The following is a 21,503-nucleotide window of genomic DNA, read 5'->3' on the forward strand; positions in this document are numbered from 1 at the left end:
ATGGCGGCCCCGGCCGCACGCGCCTGGAGACCCCGCGGCCCCGCCGGGCGCCCTCGCGCGGAGCCAACCGCGAGCTCTCGAGGGCGCTCGGCGGAAGTGGGCGGCCGACGGCCGGCTCGCGGCTGGCGCCGGCGGTCGCGGCCCCGCGGCCCTCGCAGGCGCTGTGGCTCCGGCGTCGAGAGGTGAGTGGGCCCCCGCACCCCGCCCGGACCCGCAGGTGGACGGCCGCGGGGCTCGCCCGGGGCTCGCAGTTCCAGCCCGGCCCGCCCCGCCGGAAAGTGAAGTAGGGGCCCGCCTCCTCCAGCTTACCCACTTCTTGGCCGCTTAGACTCGCAGGGACTGGATGTCACGGATGGAGTCGCTGACCGCAGAGACTAGGATTGCCGCCCTGTAGCTAGCCAGCTGCCTCGGTTTCTCCTCCTGTGCAATGGGATGGTGGTTTCAGGCTAGCCTTAGCTGGTAGCGGTGGCGCACTCTGTAATCCCAGCACTCTGTAAGTTGAGGCAGAAAGATTGCTGCGAATTCGTGGCTACCCTGGTCAGCCAAGTGAGTTCTGGGCCAGGCTACGCTACAGAGTGAGACTTGGTCTAGATATATAGGTACATTTACAGACAAACACATGGATCTGGTTTTACGAATTATAAAGCGAATATTAAACCAGAATAACCGAAAAGTCGGCTTTCGGCATTTTGCCACCAATAATCAATCAATCAGGTTCCCGTGTTTGGGGACAGTCTTGGAACTGTGAGATTTCTGTATACTTCTGTCACTGTGCGGAGAGGTGAAGACCTCCCCTGGCTGCTCAGTACCTGATTGTTTTTGTTGTTTCTGCACTCCGTATGCAAGTCTGTGGAAGACACCTGAGGACAAAAGAACCGGCTTTGCCTTTTTTCTGGCTTGTTCTAGCTTGGTCTTGTGTGGTGGCAGCACTGTTCATCGTACAGTACTTGAAGTTATGTTTCCATGTAGCCACCGGCGTCTCAGGTGCCTAGCTTTCCAGGCCCTCATTGTCAGAGCATCATCAGTGAGCTTGCCCAGTGCTCCCCTGAGGCCAGTGTGGGATCGGTAGAGCATGGGGTGCTGTAAAGACACTCATCCGGACAACCTGAGGTCCCATCTAGGACCTCCATGACTTGGACCACTATGGGCCTCAGCTTTCCTGTCTGAGGAATACTAACTGCCTAACAGAGCTGTGAGGGTAAAGGAGATATAGTCTGGGAAGCAGTGAAGGTGGTGTCCTCCTTAGCAGTGAAATACATTAAATAAACATAGGTGTCAACGGTGGTGCAGGAAACACAGTAATACCATATATACTGTGATGGTGCTCCAGGCTCAGGGTGGAAGGACAAAGATGAGGAAGCCACGGGAAGAAGAGATAGCCAGGCTGAGCATCAAGATTTGTTCAAGCCAGGTGAGTTTGTGAGGATGCCTCCATCCATTGGAGAAGGATTGGCCAAAGCCTACATGAAAGGTGAGGACCCCCACACACACACAGTAAAGTGAGAACAAAAATTGGTTTAAGTGGTAAACAGGCAGTTCCGAGCAACCTCAAAGTGACATGGTTTGTTCTAGCCTACAGTGGAAGCAGTAAGTTTGAAGCTGAGTGCATTATGTTGGCTTTTTGGAAAGAATGCCTGTAGCAGAGTGCTGTTGGTTAGAGAATGCCATCCCCACTTCTGTCTCTAGCTTAGTACAGATGGGCTTTTTAATGTAAATTTGAAAGTTTAGAGGGCACTCAATAAGATGTAGGAACTATAGGTTTTACCACGTTTTGGTGTATGTTGTACCAGATTACAAGGCAGGTTCCTCCAGTAAGTCTTTTGTGATTAGCAGCTGTCACCGCCACCAGGCACACCTGGGTGCTTCTCCAACACCAAATGGATCTTTGGGAGGGCATACCCGGCTGAAGCAAGCCCAGTGGTGCTTTTGGGGCTTGGATTCAGTCTCACCAAATCAGTTATATGAACAAAACAACAAATGTTCACTGATGCTTGCTGTGTCGTATGTCAGCACAGGTACAGGTCACACGGAGCACACAGAAGATAATCTGGAAATGGTGGTTCATTCTTGTGATCCCAGGGCAAGAGAGGCAGTGGCAAGGGGTTAGAAAGTTCAAGGTCAGGCTGGCTATGTACGGAGTTTAGGCCACCAACTGACTCAGAAACAAAGCAAAACAGTACTGTCGGTGGTGAATGAAGAGTGCATATTGATAGCTTGGACTGGGACTTCCAGCAAGAACAGTGGATGTGGACTGAGGACAGCTAGATGGTAGAATGCTTGCCTCCAATGTGGGAAGCCGTAGGCTTAACCCCTAATGCCCACCCCCCACCCCCAAAAATTGTAAAGTTATCTGTGGTGACTTGGTACATAAGGTTAAGTACTGTGGAAAGTCAATAATATGTCCATTTTGGCTTGGTTTTTTTTGTTTTGTTTTGTTTTGGGGGGGGGGTTGAGTCCTGGTCTCACCATGTATCTAGCCTTGGGTGGCCTGGGACTCACCTGCAGTGGTTTTCCTGTCTGTGCTTCCCTAGTGCTCAGATTTAAAATTGCCATGATACCCAGCTGGAAAATAGAATTTGATAGTACATACAGTTTACTTGATCATACATACTGGTGTTTTAAGATGTTTATAAATAGGGGCAAAATTGTACCACAATTTGATATTTAGCTTGGTATGCCCTTCTGTGTAAATGAAGTTTTATATCTATGGTGTTTTGAATGATGATGGCCCCATAGACACATATTTTGTGTGTGTGTGTGTGTGTGTGTGTGTGTGTGTTGTTTGTTTCTGTTGAGACAAGGTCTCTACATAGCCTTGGCTGTCCTGGGACTTGCTGTATAGATCAGGCTGGCCAGCCTCCCATGGGCATTACCACAAACCAGGACTACCCAGTATGGTTTATACATTTGAATGCTTAGTCCCTTGGTGAAATTGTTGGCGGAATGTCACTGATGGTTGGCCTTGAGATTTCAGAAGCCCATGTCTGGTCCAGTCTCGGCTACTGCTCTAGTGCTGTGCCTTGCTTGGCTCCTTGCTGCCATGCCCCTCACCATAGTAGTCATAGACCCACAATCTGAAACAGGAAACAAGCTTCTGATTATATTTGCCAGGTGGTGGTGATGGCTTTTAATCCCAGCACTCGGGAGGCAGAGGCAGGTGAATGTCTTAGAGTTTGAAGCCAGCCTGGTCTACAAAGTAAATTACAGGACAGCCAGGGCTGCAGAGAAATCGCGTTTCAACAACCTTCCTCCCCCAGTGCTTACTTTGATAACTTGACTTGGTCATGGTTTCTCTTCATGGTAATAGAAAAGGAACCAAGACAATTTAGATCTCCTTCCCCCACACACACATTATTAAAAAAAAAACAAAGCAGTATTGAAGTAGATATAAAATACTTGTGGCTTTCTTGGTTCCTAGAAATCACAAAAGGTCATAAGCCTAAAATAAGTCCAAGCAGAAACTAGACAGTGCTCACACTTTTAAACCAGAGTACAGTTCATGTTCCCTGTCCTTTCTGAAGCCAGTAAGCAGAATAGGAATGCATCAGTCAGCTTTATTCAGTGTTACCAATCTAAGATTTATGTTCCGTCTTAAATCCCAACTCCAGCCAGCAATCATAAGGAGAGGAGGGTGTGGGGGACACAAAAGTGTCTTCAGTGGCTCCAGCGCTCTTGCCCCATGTGGTGGCATTTACTGTTATTCTAGTACTTGAGAGGTGAGGCCAGGAGATCCTGAGTTAGGTCAAGTTCATCCTCAGAGAATGTAGAGCCAACTTGGGCTACCTGAGACCCTGCCAAAAAACCAAAAACCCTGCCATAACAAACCAAAGGGAGGGTAGATTAGATTGAGTACCTTTAGTAAGTTCTTATCTGATGTCTCAAACAAAAGGATAAAATTCCAGAATTAACCCCAGCTGAGGACTGAACTCAGGGCCTTGCTCTGTCACTGAGCTAAACCCCCTTAGTTCCAGACTTTTTAAAGTGTAAGTTCACGATTAGAAAGAATACTCAGCTTTCCATACCCCTAAAATTGCCCCATGGTCAGTAACTCTTATCAAGCTAATTTGATTGTGTAGGTGTTAGATTCCCTGGATTTACCTTGACCTCATCCTTCTTGAAGCTTCCATTCTAACAGAATGAATTATGTCTATATAGGAGGGGTTTGGCATCTCACCGAGCTGAGACGTTGCTACTTGGCTTCCTTGGTAGACTTGGTTCTCTACCTGTTGTATTTGGTGGTAAGTGGGGGAGGCTGAGATGCAGTGTTCAGTGATGGACTGGGGTTACCAGGGCCTACTCTAGAGCCTCATCTTAGGGAAGTAAGAGGAGTCTACGGTTTGTCCTTCCTGGTGATTACTTGGAGCGATTATGTAAGATTTTACATTGCAACTTTGTTGACTGTTGGTGGAACAGAAGCATCCATTAAGATGCAGGAGGAGAAGGGTATTTGGCATCAGTTCTGTGCAAATTGAAAACTGAGAAGTCTTGAAATTTTAACAAAAGATTGTGTAATTATATCCAAATTCCTTTATTAGTTCTATTATCATTGGAAAATGGTGAAAATTATGACCAAAATTGCTGGGTCTCATCTGAGCCGTAAGAGACTTGGAAGGGTGTGCATGTACACACAGGTCCATTTATAAATATTTTGCCATAGAAAGCCAGTTTCTCTGATGCAATATTTTGCTTGAAATACGTGCATCAGAATAGAACCAGCTAAGCTGATTGAATCATGGGTGTGGTATTTTGTGTTCCACGTGGGCTATAAACACAGTTCCTACTGAGTTTCTGCCTTGAAGTCCTTGCCCCAGAAGCTGGCTCACCTATCCTCAGGGTCCTAGAGCAAAGGCAGTTGCATTCAAACAGTCCCTACTTCAAATGATTAGAGTAAGTTCTTGCAGTCTATATCTGCAGACACATATGTACTGTCCTGTCTCAAAGACACTCATCCCAAGGTCTGCTCTCCCGTGTTGTCTGAGTCTCACAGGCCGTTCGAGTTCTTTGTTTTCCTGTCAGAAGGGCTTGGTTGGAGCCAGGTGGTGGTCACACGTGCCTTTAATCCCAGCTCTCAGGCAGAGGCCAGAGGCAGGTGGACCTCTTGAGTCCAAGACAGCCAGGGCTACACAGAAAAACCCTCTCTTGAAAAAAGGGGGTTGGGGGAGGATTGGTGGGAATGCTTGTGAATTCACATAGGTACAAGTACCTAGTCCCTGTCACCAAAGTCTCAGAGGAAAACCTGGAGTTTCTTAGTTTTTGAAGTGTAGAATTGGACTAGTTTAACAGGGTTTGAAACTGGGCACTCTGGAAAGCAGCAGCAGGTTAGGATGATGTAGGCAAGGCTGTGGGTATCTTGACCATCCTGATCAGGTCACACATGGAAAGGGGTCATGGAGTCATAACAGCTATGTGTGTGTGCTTTTCCCCCTCTAAATCAGAATCTCCAGGGCTGGGATTACTTGTTCATACACAAACCCTCTGCCAGGGTTCATGTATGGCCGGGTGAGCCATGAAGAACCACTGATCAGAGTGAATGATTACACTGAATAGTAGCCACAGAGAAATGATAGTTTGGCCTCACTTGGACAAGAGAAAGTCCTCGCTAAAGTGTCAAGGCCCTTGTACTAGCAATAAAAAAATAAAAAAATAAAAACTTAATTAAAATAGGTCATCAGTAGTAAATGAAAATAAAAATAATAAATAAATGAAAAGAAAAATTGGTATTGGGGATTTTATTCATGCTTTTTTGTCACATGACCAAATTACAGCCTTGACATACTCATTGCCCCTCCTTTCTGGCTAATGTCTTGGGCTCCTTGTGATATTCCAGGAGTGAAATGCATAGATGGGGTCAGTAATATTTTATCCGTAAATGTATCTGCTTTTGTCCATGTGACTCCAGTCCTGCCAGTTTTCCCAGTTATGTGATTTTCAAGAAAATTGGAGGGTTGGTCTTCAGAATATCTCACAAATCGGTTCAGAAGGAAAAAGACATTTACAGATACTCTAGAAATAGTGTGTAAGCCAGGTAACCAGGAAAAATGTGCTTGGCTTTTCATGCACAAGACACTGAAAGGAATTGCAGAAAGAGAACAATTAGAGGAAACGTCTTGAAAAGTATTTATAGAGAAAGATAAGAGCTAGAAAGATGGCTCAGCAGTGAAGGGAACTGAATGCTCTTCCAAAGGACTGGGTTTGCTTCCCAGCACCTATGTGGCAGCTCAGCCATCTGTGACTCCAGTTCCAGGGCATCCAGTGGCACAAGAATTGGGCATACATACACATGCAGACAAAACATTCATACACAGTTTTTAATTAAAGAAAACATTTTGAGTCCAGCCTAATCTACAGAGAGAGTTCTAGGGCAGCTAAGGCTACACAGAGAAACCGTGAGTCGGGGGGAAAAAAACATTTCTGTAAAGATTTAAAAAAAAAAAAATTATTTTATGTGTAGGAGTGCTCTATCTGCGTGTACACCTGCGTGCCAGAAGGGGGCGCCAGATCTCATTATAGATGGTTGTGAGCCACCATGTGGTTGCCGAGAATTGAACTCAGGTCCTCTAGGAAGAACAAGACAATACAAATCTTAACCAAGAGCCATCTCTCTAGCCCCGTAAGGTTGTTTTTGTTTATCTTTTGCTTGTTTGTTTGTTTTTTTAGCTTTTCAAGATAGGATTTTTTTCTGTGTAACCTTGGCTGTCCCGGAATTCAGAGATCTTCCTGCCTCTGCTTCCTGAGTACTGGGATTAAAGGTGTGCACCATCATTGCCTGCCTGGAGAAAGAAAAAAAAAGAAAACAAAAAAACTGAAATTTTAATTTTTTTTTTTTTTTTTAAATACAAGTAACAAAGTAGAAAGCTGATTCATATGAGTAAAACTTGAAACTAAACACAGCCCTAAGTAGTCAGAAATGTAGCTCCATGCTGGTCTGGTCAGAAGCTGGGCTGCATAGGGTTTGGCCCTTGGTTTAAAGAAAGCTACTTTGACAGGCACACTTATCTGTGTTGTATGCATTCTAGAGTGGACACTGTGTTTTGGCCCTGGAGAAGAAAATGTGACAGTTGTTTAGTGTTTTTATTATAATAGCATAAAACATTATGGTGTAATGGCTATTCTTGGTTGTCGTGTTGACTATATCTGGAATTAACTAAAACCCAAAAATGGCTGGGCACACAAGTGTGAGGGATTTTTTAGTTAAACCACAAAGTGGAAAGATCCACTCTGCTCCGGATCTTTGAGGTGGGGAGACACACCTATAATCTGGGCCACACCTGCTGTCCTATAAGGACATAGAAGAAGGAGGCTCTTGCTCTTGGCCTGCTTGTCTTTGCCTTGCTAGTGAGTCCTTTCCTTCACTGGCATTAGCCATCTGCTTCTTTGGGAATTGGGGTGTATGCTGAAGACCTACTGAAGCATCTAGCTTGAACAGCTCCTGATTTTTAGACCTTTCATTCATGGGCAGTTGTTGTTGGGTTAGCTGAACTACAGCCTGTAAGTTGATCTAGTAAATCACCTTTTTTCTGTATGAGATTCATTCTGTAAGATCTGTTATGCTAGAAATCCTGACTGATACAAATTGGGTTCATAAAACATTATGGTTTTGGTATGACATTTTCATACAGATAATGAGTTTGATCTTATTCACTTCCTCATTGCTTTCTCTCCCATTCCCGCAGATCTCCTTTCTCTCCTCAACTGGGTTTCCCTTCTACTTTCTTATCTTCAGTAGTTTTTGAAGGGACCAGTGAGTTTCATTAGGGTTGGTTACAGGAGGATGATGGGTTAACAGAAGCTCATGGCGCCTTCCCAGTGTACCATGGAAGAAAACAGGGTTTTCTCCTAACAGGGTTATATTTTTCTTTGGTTTTTGGTTTTAAACAAGAAGGGTATGTGCCAGCGTGTTTGTGGAAGTCAGAGAACAACTTGGAGGTTGGTTCGCTTTCACTTTTACCTGGGTTCTGGACCTAAATCTCAGATCATCAGGCTTTGTGACAAGTGCTTCCACTGGCCGAGCAATCTGTCTGGCCACGTTTCTCTTTAAACACACTCAACAGGCAGAGGGGAGCATGAGTGATGAGAAGGGAGTATGGGGAAGGGGTCCTGAGGCGGAGATCTGCCCGTGAGACAAAGAGACTTGTTTTGCTGGAACCGAGCCTCAAGCTGGACAAGAGTGAAACCTGGCAAACTCGTTTCCTTTCCTTAATCATCTCTGTCCTCCAGTTTCTTTATTTCTGGCAAAGTAACGTCTGAGGCCATGACAATCATAGGGGTTCCTGTGCATTCTAAATTTGGTAGGAACAGAAAAAAGGCCTTTCACTCACTTTTTTGAAAGCCTAACTGAGCTTAAATTATTCAGAAAATTATTTGTTTTGTCCAGGTTACTGCCCACCACTCTCCTTTCTTACAACAGTTTATTGATTCGTTGTAACACATGTTCAGGCCACCGCTTTCTGCTTTGATCATCTGTGTCCATGGTTTGAACAATTATGAATACTTTGATTTAGGAAACCCATTGCTTAAATCCTCAACTTCAGGTGACACTATTGCATCTGTCTGTTTTTCCAGACAGGTTTCTCTGTGTAGACCAGGCTATCCTGGTAAACACTCTGTAGACTACCTCCCTCTTCTTGCTCCCTAGTGCTGGGATCAAAGGTGTGTATGTCTCAGCACACCTGGCAGGTGACACCTCTTTTTGACTGTTAAGAACTATGGTCTGAGCCGGGTGTGGTAGCCCACGCCTTTAATCCTAGCCTGAATGAAGCAGAGGCAAGCAGATCTCTGAGTTTGAGGACAGCCAGGGCTACACAGAGAAGCCTTGTCTTGAAGAAAAACAAAACAAAGAACTATGAACTGGGTATGGTTGCATATCTTTAATCCTGGCACTTGGAGGCTGAGGCTGGTGGATTTCAATGAGTTTAAGGCCAGGCTGGACTACAAATCAACCAACATTGTCTCAAAGACCGAATGACCTGTGGGCTTATGCAGGTCTCTTGGTCTCTCCCTAGAGCCACACAAAAGTGCCTCCCATGAGCAGGCTCTCACCTTGGCAGCTTGTGCTTACCCTGGGCTTCTTGGGCCTTCGGTCTTCTGCCTCCTACTGAGCTTTTAGTGTACTTGTTCTCGTGCTGCTGTTGAACAGCTTTCTCACAGAGCAGCAGACATGGCGAGATTCACATCGGCCTGCTTGTTTGCTGCTAAGAGCAGTAATGAAAAGGCTGGCAGAGCTGGTTGAATAACAGTGTTAGTAATCTGCGGGGTGTGGTACCCATGCTATTTCCATGTTTTCTGTCAAAGAAACCGCTCTGTGGCCTTCAGAAAAATAGATAAAATGGGAGAGAATACCAGGTTCATAATTAGGGAACCCAGATTTGTATCCTCACTGGTCACTTTGGTATCCATCTTTCCAGCTATCTGATGCCTCTGCCATCCCATACAGTCCGCTTCCTGTGTTCTTTCTCCATAGGTCATGAAACGAGTGCGCACGGAGCAGGTCCAGGTGGCAGTGTCCTGCTACCTCAAACGCCGCCAGTACGTGGACTCAGAAGGCCCCTTGAAGCAAGGCCTGAGACTATCCCAGACCCCTGAGGAGATGGCAGCCAACCTCACAGGTATCAGGGTCCTGTGGCTGGCCTGGAACATGAGCTGCCATTGCTCGTTGGGTTCTCAGCAAAGGGGAGGCTGCCAGACCTCAGCGAGCAGCTCCAAGGGGTCCTGTGGAGCTGTGCTCGCTAGACTTCTGAGCTTCTGGGGCCGGGCTCTATGTCCTTCCCTAGAGGGTTCAGACTGATTGCTCTATATGTACCTGATGCAGCTTTTTACTCTACAAGACCCAGAATGGTAGATTCTCTGCTAGGATAGAACTTTGCTCCTGGAAGCCAGGTCTACAAGGTGGGTGCATACTATAGGGTTGATGGTTGAAAATACTGGTATTAATAAGAACTTCTGAGATTCTTTTGTTTTGAAGTCCTATTTCAAAACTGGGCACTGGTCTGGGTGTGGTGGTGTATGCCTTTAATCTCAGCACTTGGGAGGCAGAGGCAGGCGGATCGCTGTGAATTTGAGGCCAGCCTGGTTCTACAAAGTGAGTCTAGGACAGCCAGGGCTACACAGAGAAACCCTGTCTTGGTGGTTGGGGGGGGAACCCTGGACATACTTTTAATCCAAGCACTTAGGAGGCCAAAATGGGATGGTTGCTATGAGTTTGAGACCAGTTTGGGCTACAGAGTGAGGTCCACTCCAGACTAAGCTACTAGCCGTGGGGAAATTTTAACCAGGAGGGAAGTGTGACTCCACCAGGAATATGAGGCTATTGTTACACACGCAAAGGTTTTCATCTAGCTATTTTGTGAGTTCAGGGTTTATGTGATACAGATTTTCTGTACTGCTTCCCTCTGGTTTTCATGAAACAGGTTCTCAAAGGCCCAGTCTGGCCTTTGAACTATCAGCAAGCCTCAGGTATATGCCTCTATGCCTCGCTTGATGGTCTTACACTGGATGTCTGGGTTTATCCGTAAGTGAGGTGACTGAAGGGCTCTAATGGCTGTGCGGTATGGAGTTTTCGCTGTTTGCGGGACCCAGCTCTCTCTCCTTCACATACTCAGTGGCTCCTTCTCTCTCTAAGTTCCTGGACTTCTGCTCTCCTCAGACATATTGCCGCTGTTCCATCCTAGCAGCAGCACGTCCTCAGCCCTCTTCACAGGCTGTCAGTCAGTGGCCTGTTTTGCTTTAAGGGTAGACTGCCTTTGCTATGGAGAAAGTGGTGAGATGTTTGAACCTGAAGAGCTCCTTGAGATGAGAGCCTTGGCTTCAGAAGTCTACCTCCGTGATTCTTTAAGGCCCACTTGGCCCTTCTGGGATCCCCTGGTGAGCAGTTACCTCCCTGTCTCTAGTGACATGATGAGACCCTATCAGCAAAAGAAAGTAAAGACTCAAAAGGAGCATGTTTGCCCACTACACAGTGAGACAGACTAGACTCTGAGCTACTGCTTCTGTCAGTTCCCAGAACACTGCACCCAGCCTCATTCCCCAGGAAGGCAGGTGAGCAGCTGTTGCTAGGTTCTGACCAGCCCAGATCTCAAAGACACTCTGGGAAACTCCATTCACCCTAAGTGATGGGCCACATTCTTCTTACCCTGTTGTGCCCTGTCCACATCCAGGGGCTTTGGCCCTAGGGGAAATGTTTCTCTGGGAGTCATAGATAAGGAAATGGTGCTGCTCAGGGGGAAAGAAAGTTTTCAGAATTTCTCTTAATACCAAGTGGATGATGATTTAAAAAAAAAAAAAAAGGAACGTGAACCAAAATTAGTACTTTACTCCTCTGACAAAAAATATATAAAAATGTATTGTTGTAAATAAAAAAATAAATGAGTTTTGGGCTATATAATGTTTATTATTAACCCCAAGATTATCATGGTGGTATTAGCTAACCGCTATCACAAATAATAACACAGACACCTGCTAGATTTTATAATCGCCTTATTTACTTTGGGCCGGTCAGATATTCATTTACACTGTCTCAATAACCTCACCGTCCATCTCCCAGCCCCTATCCAATGCCTTAACCATTCTCATCTGGTCTACTTTCCATACATAATCCCTGGGTACTTGCTTATATTCTTCATCTGGGCCTTTCCACGCCATTATTGGAGTTCTTTCTCCCTGCCCACGTGGTTTTTTTCTGCACCTAACCTGTCATGCCTTCCTTCCTCCTCTCTTCCCCTCTGTCATAAATAAAACTGCTGTGATAACCATAGGGCTAATAATAAACATTATATAGCCCAACACGGACTTATTTTTTTATTTACAATAACAAAAAAGAAAATCAACAAAGAGTGAAAATTAGGCCAAGCAAGGGACCACACATCTTTAATCCTGGCACTCGGGAAGCAGAGGCAGGGATCTTTTGAGTTCAGGGCCAGCGTGATCTACTGAGCAAGTTCTAGTACAGTCAAGGTTACACAGAGAAACCTTATCCTGAAAAAAAGGGGAGCAGGTAAGGGATTGTAAGTTAAAGAAACCTTCCAATAGGTAAAGCAAAAATATGAAGTATAGAGAAAAGATTTAACAGTTTCAGAAGATCCAGCTTTGAAATCAGGAACCTCAGAAATTGGAGTTATGTGATCAGAAATGAATAAAGAATGTTTCTCAGGGGACTGGAGAGATGGCTCAGAGGTTAAGAGCAGCGGCTGCTCTTCCAGAGGTCCTGAGTTCAAGTCCCAGCAACCATATGGTGGCTCACAGCCACCTCTCATGAGATTGGATGCCATTTTCTGGCACGCAGGTGTACATGCAAACAGAACACTGTATATGTAATAAATAAATAAATCTTTAAAAAAAAAATGTTTCTCTGAGCTGGAAGGCGAGACCTGACAGACCCAGGCACGGCGTAACCTGTCAGCATAGGCTAGACATCTCCTGATAAACCCCAGGAGTACTCTGTGCCTATCTTATCTTGACTTGTGCACCCTGTGCTCTCTAGCTGTCTGTTCCGCCATGCTGGTAGTGCGGTGTTAGAGGAGGGAGGCAAGTGTTACCAGCCTGCCTGGTCTGCCAGGACCCTAGAGCCTCAGAGACGCCGTTGGCCTCTCTGCCCTCTCTCTCCTTCTGGGTGATATATAGTAACTGCATTCCTGCCTCTGTCTGTGTATCCTCTTTAGTCCAGTCAGAATCTGGTTGTGCCAATGCGGTGTCTGCAGCCCCTTGCCAGGCGGAACCCCAACAATATGAAGTACAGTTTGGACGACTGAGGAGCTTTCTCACTGGTAAGTCCTCTTTAAGAAACCAAAAAGAGTAGCTGTCCCTCAGAACCTCTTGTATAAGTGTGGTGTTAGGTTTTTAAGAGTCATTTACCTTTTTCATGTGTTTGTTTTTTCAAGACGAGTTTCTGTGTAGTCTTGGCTATCCCTAAACTCTGTAGACCAAGCTGGCCTTAGACTCAGAGATCCACCTTCCTGTGCCTCCTGAGTGCTGTGATTAAAAACCTGTGCCATAGCCGGGCAGTGGTGGCGTTAATCCCAGCATTTGGCAGACACAGGCAATCATAGCTTTGTGCGCTCCAGGCCAGCCTGAACAGAGCGAGTTCCAGAGTAGCCAGGACTGCACAGAGAACCCTATCTTGGAAAAAAAAAAAAAAGAAAGAAAGAAAGAGAGAGAGAGAGAGAGAGAGAGAGAGAGAGAGAGAAAGAAAGAAAGAAAGAAAGAAAGAAAGAAAGAAAGAAAGAAAGAAAGCAAGCCTGGCATGGTGGCACACACTTGAAATCCCAGCACTTGGGAAGGCAGAGGCAGGCAGATCTCTGTAAGTTCGAGGCCAGCCTGGTTTTCAAAGTGAGTCCAGGACAGCCAGCACTACACAGAGAAACCCTAGCTCTGGGAGAAAGAAAAATGAGAAAACCTGTGCCACCACACTTCTAAAATAGTTCTTGTGCAAATGTAATTTCTGTGAGAGTTAGACATTGAGGTTAAAGGTTACAAGGCTAGAGCGAATACTCTGCGTGTCTTATTCTCCCTTTTCCTATAGCTTTTGGCACAGTGATTTATGACTTCTGCTGAATAAATGAAAGTTAGATCAGCCGTGGAGAAAAGAGTACTTGAAGTGACATGACTTTGAAATGTACATTGTCTCTCAGAGTAGTGCTTGTAAGGGGTGAAGAAGTTAAGCTGTTGTCATTTAGGCAGGCCATAGGTAGTAGCATAACCAGAGACACAAAATCAATGGAGATGTGTTCCATTCTCTCCTTACTCATAAATGTGAGTTTTTAAAAACAGTTGCTAAAGAAGAGCTGTTTACCCTATTTGGGAACCTCTGTGTCTTTGCATGTGAGGTGAAGCGGCAGGTTGGACAGCTAAAGCAAACATGTCTCCTGGTCCTGATAATCAGTATTAACCTAAAGTTGAGGAGTTCCAGTAAGAGAACCAGGTTGACGCTGAGTAATAATCAGAGTCTTGTTGAGTCCCTTTTGTAAGCACTTGATAAGAAATAAAAACATGCACAGACATACATGCAGGCAAAACACGCATGCACATAATCGTTTCTAAAATAAATTTAAAAGCTATGTTCTAAAACAAAACAAAACAGTGATTAACCCAAAAAAAAATAAATACTTGGAGTACTGGAGAGATGGCTCAGTGAGCAGTAAAAAGTCCTTACTGTTCTTCCATGGGAACTGAATTTGGTTCTCAGCACCTCCATTGGGTAGCTCATAGCTGCCTGTAACCCCGCTCCAAGAGATTCCACACCTGCCTCTGGCCTCCGTGGCCACACAGATGTAGCTTGCATGTACACACAAATGCAAATAAGTACTTTAAATAATTTTCCCCTTAAGTGAGCTTTTATGTTAAATAAAGATGCATATGAGGAAACTGACTGAAGTCAAGTCTCCATCCGTGTGTAGATCACACTCTTGTTCCTTGACCCAGTAACAAAGAGCCTGTGTTTGCATGATCTAGTGTTGGGGGAGGGTCAAGCTATTATAGAAAGTAAAGATTTAGTAAAAGGCATCCATTATGTTTAAACTGAAAAGATAAACTCCATCATAGAAATGGTTTTATCTTGCTCTACAGTGGAGTTCTCTTGCTTTATAATGGGGAATGTCTTCCAGCCTGCTTTTCATCCAGTCAGCATGTACGTAGTAGGCTAAGCACTGCCCTGCGGCCTGTCAGGTTAGGTGATGGTAGTGTGATAACTGTTACCTTTGTGAAGTATCCCATCCATTGAGGAATAGACACAGTTTAGCCACACGCGTGTAATTGTACCTGGAGGGCACCTAGAATGTGGTCTGCTCCATGATAAATGACTCTAGGATGGAAGGTATAGAATAATATTTGAATGATTTGATCACAGCGGGGGTGCTTTCTTGACAAGGCCTCCTCACATTGATTAGGGTTGTTGGAATGCATACTGCTGCACATCTTGATGATAACATCTTACCTAGGTAACATTTACCTAGGTCCCTCCTGAGTGGGATAGCTCTGTACAAAATCCAAACTCATTACAATAAAGCATTACAAACAGTAGTAAACTTCACAGTAAAGGGCCGGAGCAGGTGGATTTTGCCAAACTCTGCTGTGCCCTCAAGTGTCTAGGCTGCTGTGGCTCTGAGCAGCATGGGCCTGCTTCACTTGTACAGTATTTGTGCTGTGAGTTGCCTGCCCTCTGCCCCTACACTGGATCTGCAGAGCCCTGCTCACACACACGCTGTCCTCAGCCTGCATACATACTCAGCATTCTTTATCAAAGCTTCTCTCTCTGTCTCTCTCTATCTTTCGATCATTCGGTCTTTCTTTAACTTGTGCCTAGCTGGGCATGGCAGTGCAGACTTATTTATGTAGATACGTAGACAATGTTCTGCCTGCATGTGTGCCTACCTATCAGAAGAGGGCGCCAGATCTCGTTCTAGGTGGTTGTGAGTAATCGTGTGGTTGCTGGGAATTGAACTCAGGACCTTTGGAAGAACAGCCAGTGCTCTTAACCTCTGAGCCATCTCTACTAGCCCTCAAAGTTTCTTTCATAACATTAAAGTTCCAGACTAGTGAGTGAGTGGTCTCAATGACAAACAACAACAAAAAACGTATTTGTAATTTTTACTGCGAAAGGGAAGGGAAGTTTCCTATTTTTCACCAGAGAAGTAAACGCTTTGAATGGATATTGTCATCAAATAGGACAGACCAGCCCAGATAGCCAATGAGCTTTGATTTTACTTTGGCCTCAGTACTCACATATCCAAGGCTAAGTGCCATCCAGAAGATTTTTGAGATGGGTTTTAACTGTGTGTCCCTGGCCAGCCTGGAGCTCACGCTGTAGATCAGGTTGGCCTCAAACACAGAGATCTGCCCGCCCCCTGCGTGTTGGAATTCCAGGCATGCACCACCACCCCTAGCTTGCTACCCAGGAGATTGTGAGCATACCTGTGTTGGTGTGAAGCTTATCAAGACGAAAGTCTTTATGAAGAACTCAAGTCTGCCTAGAGCCTATCTATCTAAGGTTCTCTGAAGCATAGGTGATAATGAGGAAGTTGCTGGGTGGTATCCTAACCACAGCTGCCGAGCCTTCATACAGCATGGCCAGCTCCCCCACCGTGACTGTACCTCCCGACTGCTCTTCCCTGCTTAGTCGGCTCTGAGGCTCTAGGTTCTGTGTGGGCAGGAAGTGTTGGGTAATTGGCTCTCAGAGGAGCCGCTGTGTCTCCGGTGTTACTGAGTGTGAGTTCTCCTGTTTGTCATTGCAGACTCTGACTCCCAGTACAGCCGTGAGGTTCTGCCTCTCCTGTACCCCCTCTTTGTGTACCTCCACCTCAGCCTGGTCCAGAGCGGCCCCAAGAGCACAGTGGAAAGCTTCTACAGCCGCTTCCATGGGATGTTCCTGCAGAATGCAAGTCAGAAGGACATCATTGAGCAGCTGCAGACCACGCAGACCATCCAGGACATCCTGTCCAACTTCCAGCTCCGCTCCTTCCTGGACAACAAGTATGTGGTCCGTCTCCAGGAAGAGAGCTACAACTACCTGATCCGCTACCTCCAGAGCGACAACAACACTGCCCTGTGCAGGGTGCTCGCCGTGCACATTCACTTGGACGTGCAGCCTGCCAAGAGGACGGACTACCAGCTCTACGCCAGCGGTGGCTCCTCCCGCCCTGAGAACAGCAGCCTGGAGCCGCCAGAGGTGCCCAGCCCTCTTCTGCAGAATGAGGCCGCCCTGGAAGTCCTACAGGAGAGCATCAGGCGGGTCAAGGATGGGCCCCCCTCCCTCACCACCATCTGCTTCTATGCCTTCCACAACACGGAGCAGCTGCTGAACACCGCCGAGATCTCCTCTGACAGCAAGCTGCTGGCTGCTGGCTTTGACAACTCCTGCATAAAGCTCTGGAGCTTGCGGTCCAAAAAGCTGAAATCAGAGCCCCACCATGTGGACACATCCCGAATCCGTCTAGCCTGTGACACTCTGGAAGAGGAGGTAGGGGTGCCGCTTACTCTAGTACCTCCTTCCTGTTAGAGTGCTCTTCCTAAGTCTGACCTGTCTCGAGGAAGCAGTAGTCTGTAGTTTCCTCCTGGGCAGCCAAAGCTGGACTCATGCCAGATGATAGAGCATTGTGTCCCATCCATGACTGATAAAGCACATTAAAGCCCTTCTCCCAACACTCAGCATTATTTATGAGCGGGCAGTGTTTAGCACTGTCTGAAAAGCAGGTGACACGGCTCAGCCTGATTAACAGATCTTCAGCTGATGTTAACTTAGGGCTCACGGTACCTGTCTGTCATGTGCACTGAAATGCGTGTTGTGCAGGTTCAGAGAGTGAGAAACAGAATTGCTAGTTCAGGGTCTGCATTTAAACAGGGTCCCCTGCAGAAATCTAGGTTGTTTCACCGCCTTGCCAGCTTAGCGCACACTGGGGAGGCAGCTGTCCTGACTCTGTGTGCCAACAGTGGTCCAGTGTGGACAGTGCCGTGGCATGTAAAGCTGCTGTCCCGGTCAGCGCGGCAACCTGCTGCCAGGTGAGCGGCTGCTCTGGGGTAGCAGTGAGAGGAGCCGCTGTCAAAGAACTTGGGCTGAGGGAGACAGCCTTCAGGTCAGTGTCTCTTGATCACCCACAAATGCTGGGGTCCAGACGTTTGTCTTGTTAGTGATGGCATGCAGGTGGTTTTTTTGTCTTGAAACACTTTGGACAGATAATTGTTCTGTACCTGCTTGAAACACTGAAAAATAAGTCAGTCTGGGTAATTTGCCACAGCCAGTAAGAATGCTGTGGGTGTCCTCATTCTGAGTCATGCTTCCCTTGAACTTTTGGTTCTTGTCACTGAGACAGTGCAGTGAGGATTGTTGTTGTCAGTAGAGTCTAATTTCTAGGGCTCTCCAGGTAACTAACTGCGTGTTGTACTTGGGTTGACTTTTCAGACTTCTCTTGTAGCTTCTACCTTCAGCTGAGTGGTTACTGCCCTCACTTAGTCAGTTTTCTGGAAGTACAAAAATTCCACTGACCTTACTGATTTTGCTATGAACTTTGGAGGTTATTCAGATTTGTAATATTTGAGGAGGGCATTGTGGGTCTTGGGCATGGGAAAGTTTATTTGAAGACCTGGGTCTGGGATCTTCCAGGGCTGAAGGGAATAAAGAGTGACGGGAGCTGTGGAGTGGTGAGGCACAGAGGACAGGCTGTTGCTGATGTCGGCGCCAGATATGTGCTCAGAGCAGAAGAAGAAATCACCCAGTGATTGGGGAGTGCGGAGCTAAAGGAGGAAAAGCGACCACTGGATGCCCATGTCGTGGGCCTCAGTGGTCATGGTGGCAGGAGGGCAGTCCACCAGCACAAGAATGGCTGGTTTGCTTAACTGTCTCTGCGCAGATCATACCCGCGGTAAAGGGCTGCTGACTTCGCCTGTTCTGTTGAGCGTGAACTGTAGTACTGGAGTTAGGGTGACACCACTTGGGATATGTGTGCTCCATCCTTTTGTCTACCAGCTGGGCATGGTTTCTTCTTTGGTTTTTGACAAGGAGCGTTTTAAGGGGGAAGCAAGATAGAAGTTTTAATCTCTTTCCGTTGAAATTGTGGACATATTTTTTCTTAGAGAATTTACCATGAAATTCAGAATCATGAAGGATTAGAAGCTCACGTGCCTATGGGCATGATGCTGGGAAAAGTAAGTGATATGGCCAAGGTACTGCAGGGCTTAGGTGGTAAGAAATGAGGAACCATAAGACCAAATAAAAGCGATCTCTGCTTTAACTCTGGAGGAACTGTATGTTGACAATAGTGCTCAGACTCAACAGTTCTATTCACTGAATATCCTTGGGAATTATGTGTGTGGATCCACAGAAGAACCTGGACAGGAATGGGAATGGAATATTAATCACATCCCCAAGGTAGAAGTGTCCTAACTGGGTTTCGTTAGGTGAGCAAACAACATTGTGGTCTGTCCCAGCCATGATATGGTATGCAGCCATGAATCTTGAAACTTCCCCTCCCTGAGAGCCAGTCTCAGAAGGCCGCGTAGCTCATCAAAAGTAAGTGCAATAGATTCTTCCACAGAGAGAGAAGGTGTACACCCCCACACCTGGCTGTCATTCTCAGTCTCTGGTCCTTTCCTTTCTTTTATCCCCAAAGTCTCTGTAACATCAAAATCTTGATGCTCCCCCTAAGATCTGTCGGCACTCATGGTCTGCTGTAGCTGTATATTCGGTCTTAAAGTTCCTACACGAGTTTTACTTTGGCTAAGTCCTTCAGATTCTTCTCAACAGGCTGTCACTTGTGTTTCAGCTAGCCTTGGAGCCCAGGCTCTTCCTGCTGTGGCTTTCTAGGTGCGTGATCACAGGTATGCACTACCAGGCCTGTCTCTCGGTTCCATTATATGGGGTAGTAGCAGCAAGTTCTTACTCGGTGTAGAGTAGTGAGAGCTGACAGACAGGTGAGGACAGTGCCGTGGACAATCTAGGGACAGCATCAGTTTAGAAGTCAGTCTTTTCAGAAGACACCGTCAGGGTTAGCGGTGACGTCCTCTTGCCTCCCAGTCACGTCCTCACTCAAAGATCAAGGCCCACAGAAGTGTTGATGTTCATCAGATGTGGCCTAGGCTTGGGCTTTGTTGGCTGGGGTGGCCACGAGGAAAATGCCCTCTGACAGACTGCTGCCCAGGCAGGGCCCTGCTCTCTGCTTTTCTTAACCTTACTGTCCTTGTGAGACCACTGAATATTTTCTTCTTGTGTTTTGCCACCCCACCCACCTGTTCCAGGAGAATGAGGAGGACAGTGCAGGCACAGAGATGAAGATCCTGAGGGGACACTGTGGCCCCGTGTACAGCGCCCGCTTCCTCGCAGACAGCTCAGGGCTGCTCTCTTGCTCTGAAGACATGTCCATCAGGTACTGGGACCTGGGGAGCTTCACCAACACTGTGCTGTATCAGGGACACGCCTACCCCGTGTGGGACGTGGACATCAGCCCCTACAGCCTGTACTTTGCCAGTGGGTCTCATGACCGGACGGCCAGGCTGTGGTCTTTCGATCGGACGTATCCCCTGAGGATATATGCGGGGCACCTGGCAGATGTGGACTGTGTTAAATTCCACCCCAACTCAAACTATTTGGCCACGGGTTCCACTGACAAAACTGTCCGGCTGTGGAGTGCCCAGCAGGGGAACTCAGTGCGGCTCTTCACAGGCCACCGGGGGCCCGTACTCTCCCTGTCCTTCTCTCCCAATGGTAAATACTTGGCGTCCGCTGGTGAGGACCAGCGATTAAAGTTGTGGGACTTGGCCTCCGGGACGCTTTTTAAAGAACTGAGAGGCCACACGGACAGTATCACCAGTCTGGCCTTTAGCCCAGACAGTGGTCTGGTTGCCTCGGCCTCTATGGACAACTCTGTCCGTGTCTGGGACATCAGGGGCACTTGCTGCAGCACGCCTGCTGACGGCTCTTCAGGGGAGCTCGTAGGCGTGTACACTGGGCAGGTGAGCAGCGTTCTGAGCGTGCAGTTCATGGCCTGCAACCTCCTCCTGGTGACTGGGGTCACGCAAGAGAATCAAGAACATTAGGTTTTTATCCAGGTGGCAGGCTGGTGGGGCTAGAAGACTGCTCACAGTCCAGGACTTGCTAAAGCGGAATCAGTGCTTACAGAGAAGCCCTCCCTGCCCCACGCTCTCTGGTGCACAAGGTTCCAGTTGAGCCCTGGGATGCCGTCAGGCTCGAGGCCTCCTGGCTTCATGCCAGCACCTTGCTTTTGCATCTGTCTCTTCCCAGTGGGTACCGAACAGTTGCAGAACTCTCCCTGTAGCAGCTGTAGGCAGTGTCTCCTGTGGCGACCCCTTGAAGGAGGTGGGAACAGGAACTAGGAAAGGAAGGGATCTAGCAGTCTTTCCTTTTCCATGAAGATAGAACCAGGATTTTTTATTATTATAATTAATAATTACTATTATTGAGAAGGGGAAGCCCTGCACTGGCAGCAGGCAACTCTGCCTTCACCTGCAGGGCTGACTTCTAGCACTGGCTGTGCTACTTGGAATTTTGAGGTTCAGGGAATGTATCAGGAGATTGGACACCGGGTAATGTGCTTCTGCAGGCGGCAGGGAGCGTGGCTGAGCATCGGCTCTTGCAGTGGTAGTGCAAGAAAGGTCTTTCAGCGGCTGCGCTAGTGTCAGTTCTTTTCTACCCTGGAAAGAAACATGATGGGTGGGCAGAGGGTGCTTTCAGCAGGTGCCCAAGGCTCTGTCCCTACACCCTCAGCAAAATTATGATAAAGAGTAGTTTTGAATGAGTCGTAAGATAGACTTAAGAAATGCTGGCTCTCCAGATGACTGTTAATGCTGAGATGGGGCTTTAGTGTCTTCGTCTCCCTCAATGATCTGCTTCCTCCCCTCACTGCATCAGTGCAGTGAGCACAGGAATGAATCATGAGTGCATACTCACAAGTATCAAACCATGCTCTAAGGACAAAGCAAGTTCTAATGTGTGGAAAAGGATTAAATATTTCTGTTTTCTGAAAAGAGTTATTTTGTATTTTGTTTTCTATTAAAATGTATTTAGT

General features: G+C 46.9%; 1 protein-coding gene across 1 annotated transcript; it reads left to right on the top strand.

The window, feature by feature from the left end:
- Window positions 1–14: 14 nt before the first annotated feature.
- Window positions 15–21,503, top strand: Taf5l (TATA-box binding protein associated factor 5 like). The gene is made up of 5 exons (XM_055617587.1): window positions 15–182; window positions 9,461–9,605; window positions 12,654–12,758; window positions 16,221–16,945; window positions 19,717–21,503. The coding sequence occupies exons 2-5, from the start codon at window positions 9,464–9,466 to the stop codon at window positions 20,512–20,514; spliced, it is 1,770 nt and encodes a 589-aa protein (XP_055473562.1). The 5' UTR covers window positions 15–182; window positions 9,461–9,463; the 3' UTR covers window positions 20,515–21,503.

This window comes from Psammomys obesus, unplaced genomic scaffold (assembly GCF_907164565.1).
Source record: "Psammomys obesus unplaced genomic scaffold, mPsaObe1.curated_primary_1811, whole genome shotgun sequence".
Classification (NCBI taxonomy): Eukaryota; Metazoa; Chordata; class Mammalia; order Rodentia; family Muridae; genus Psammomys; species Psammomys obesus.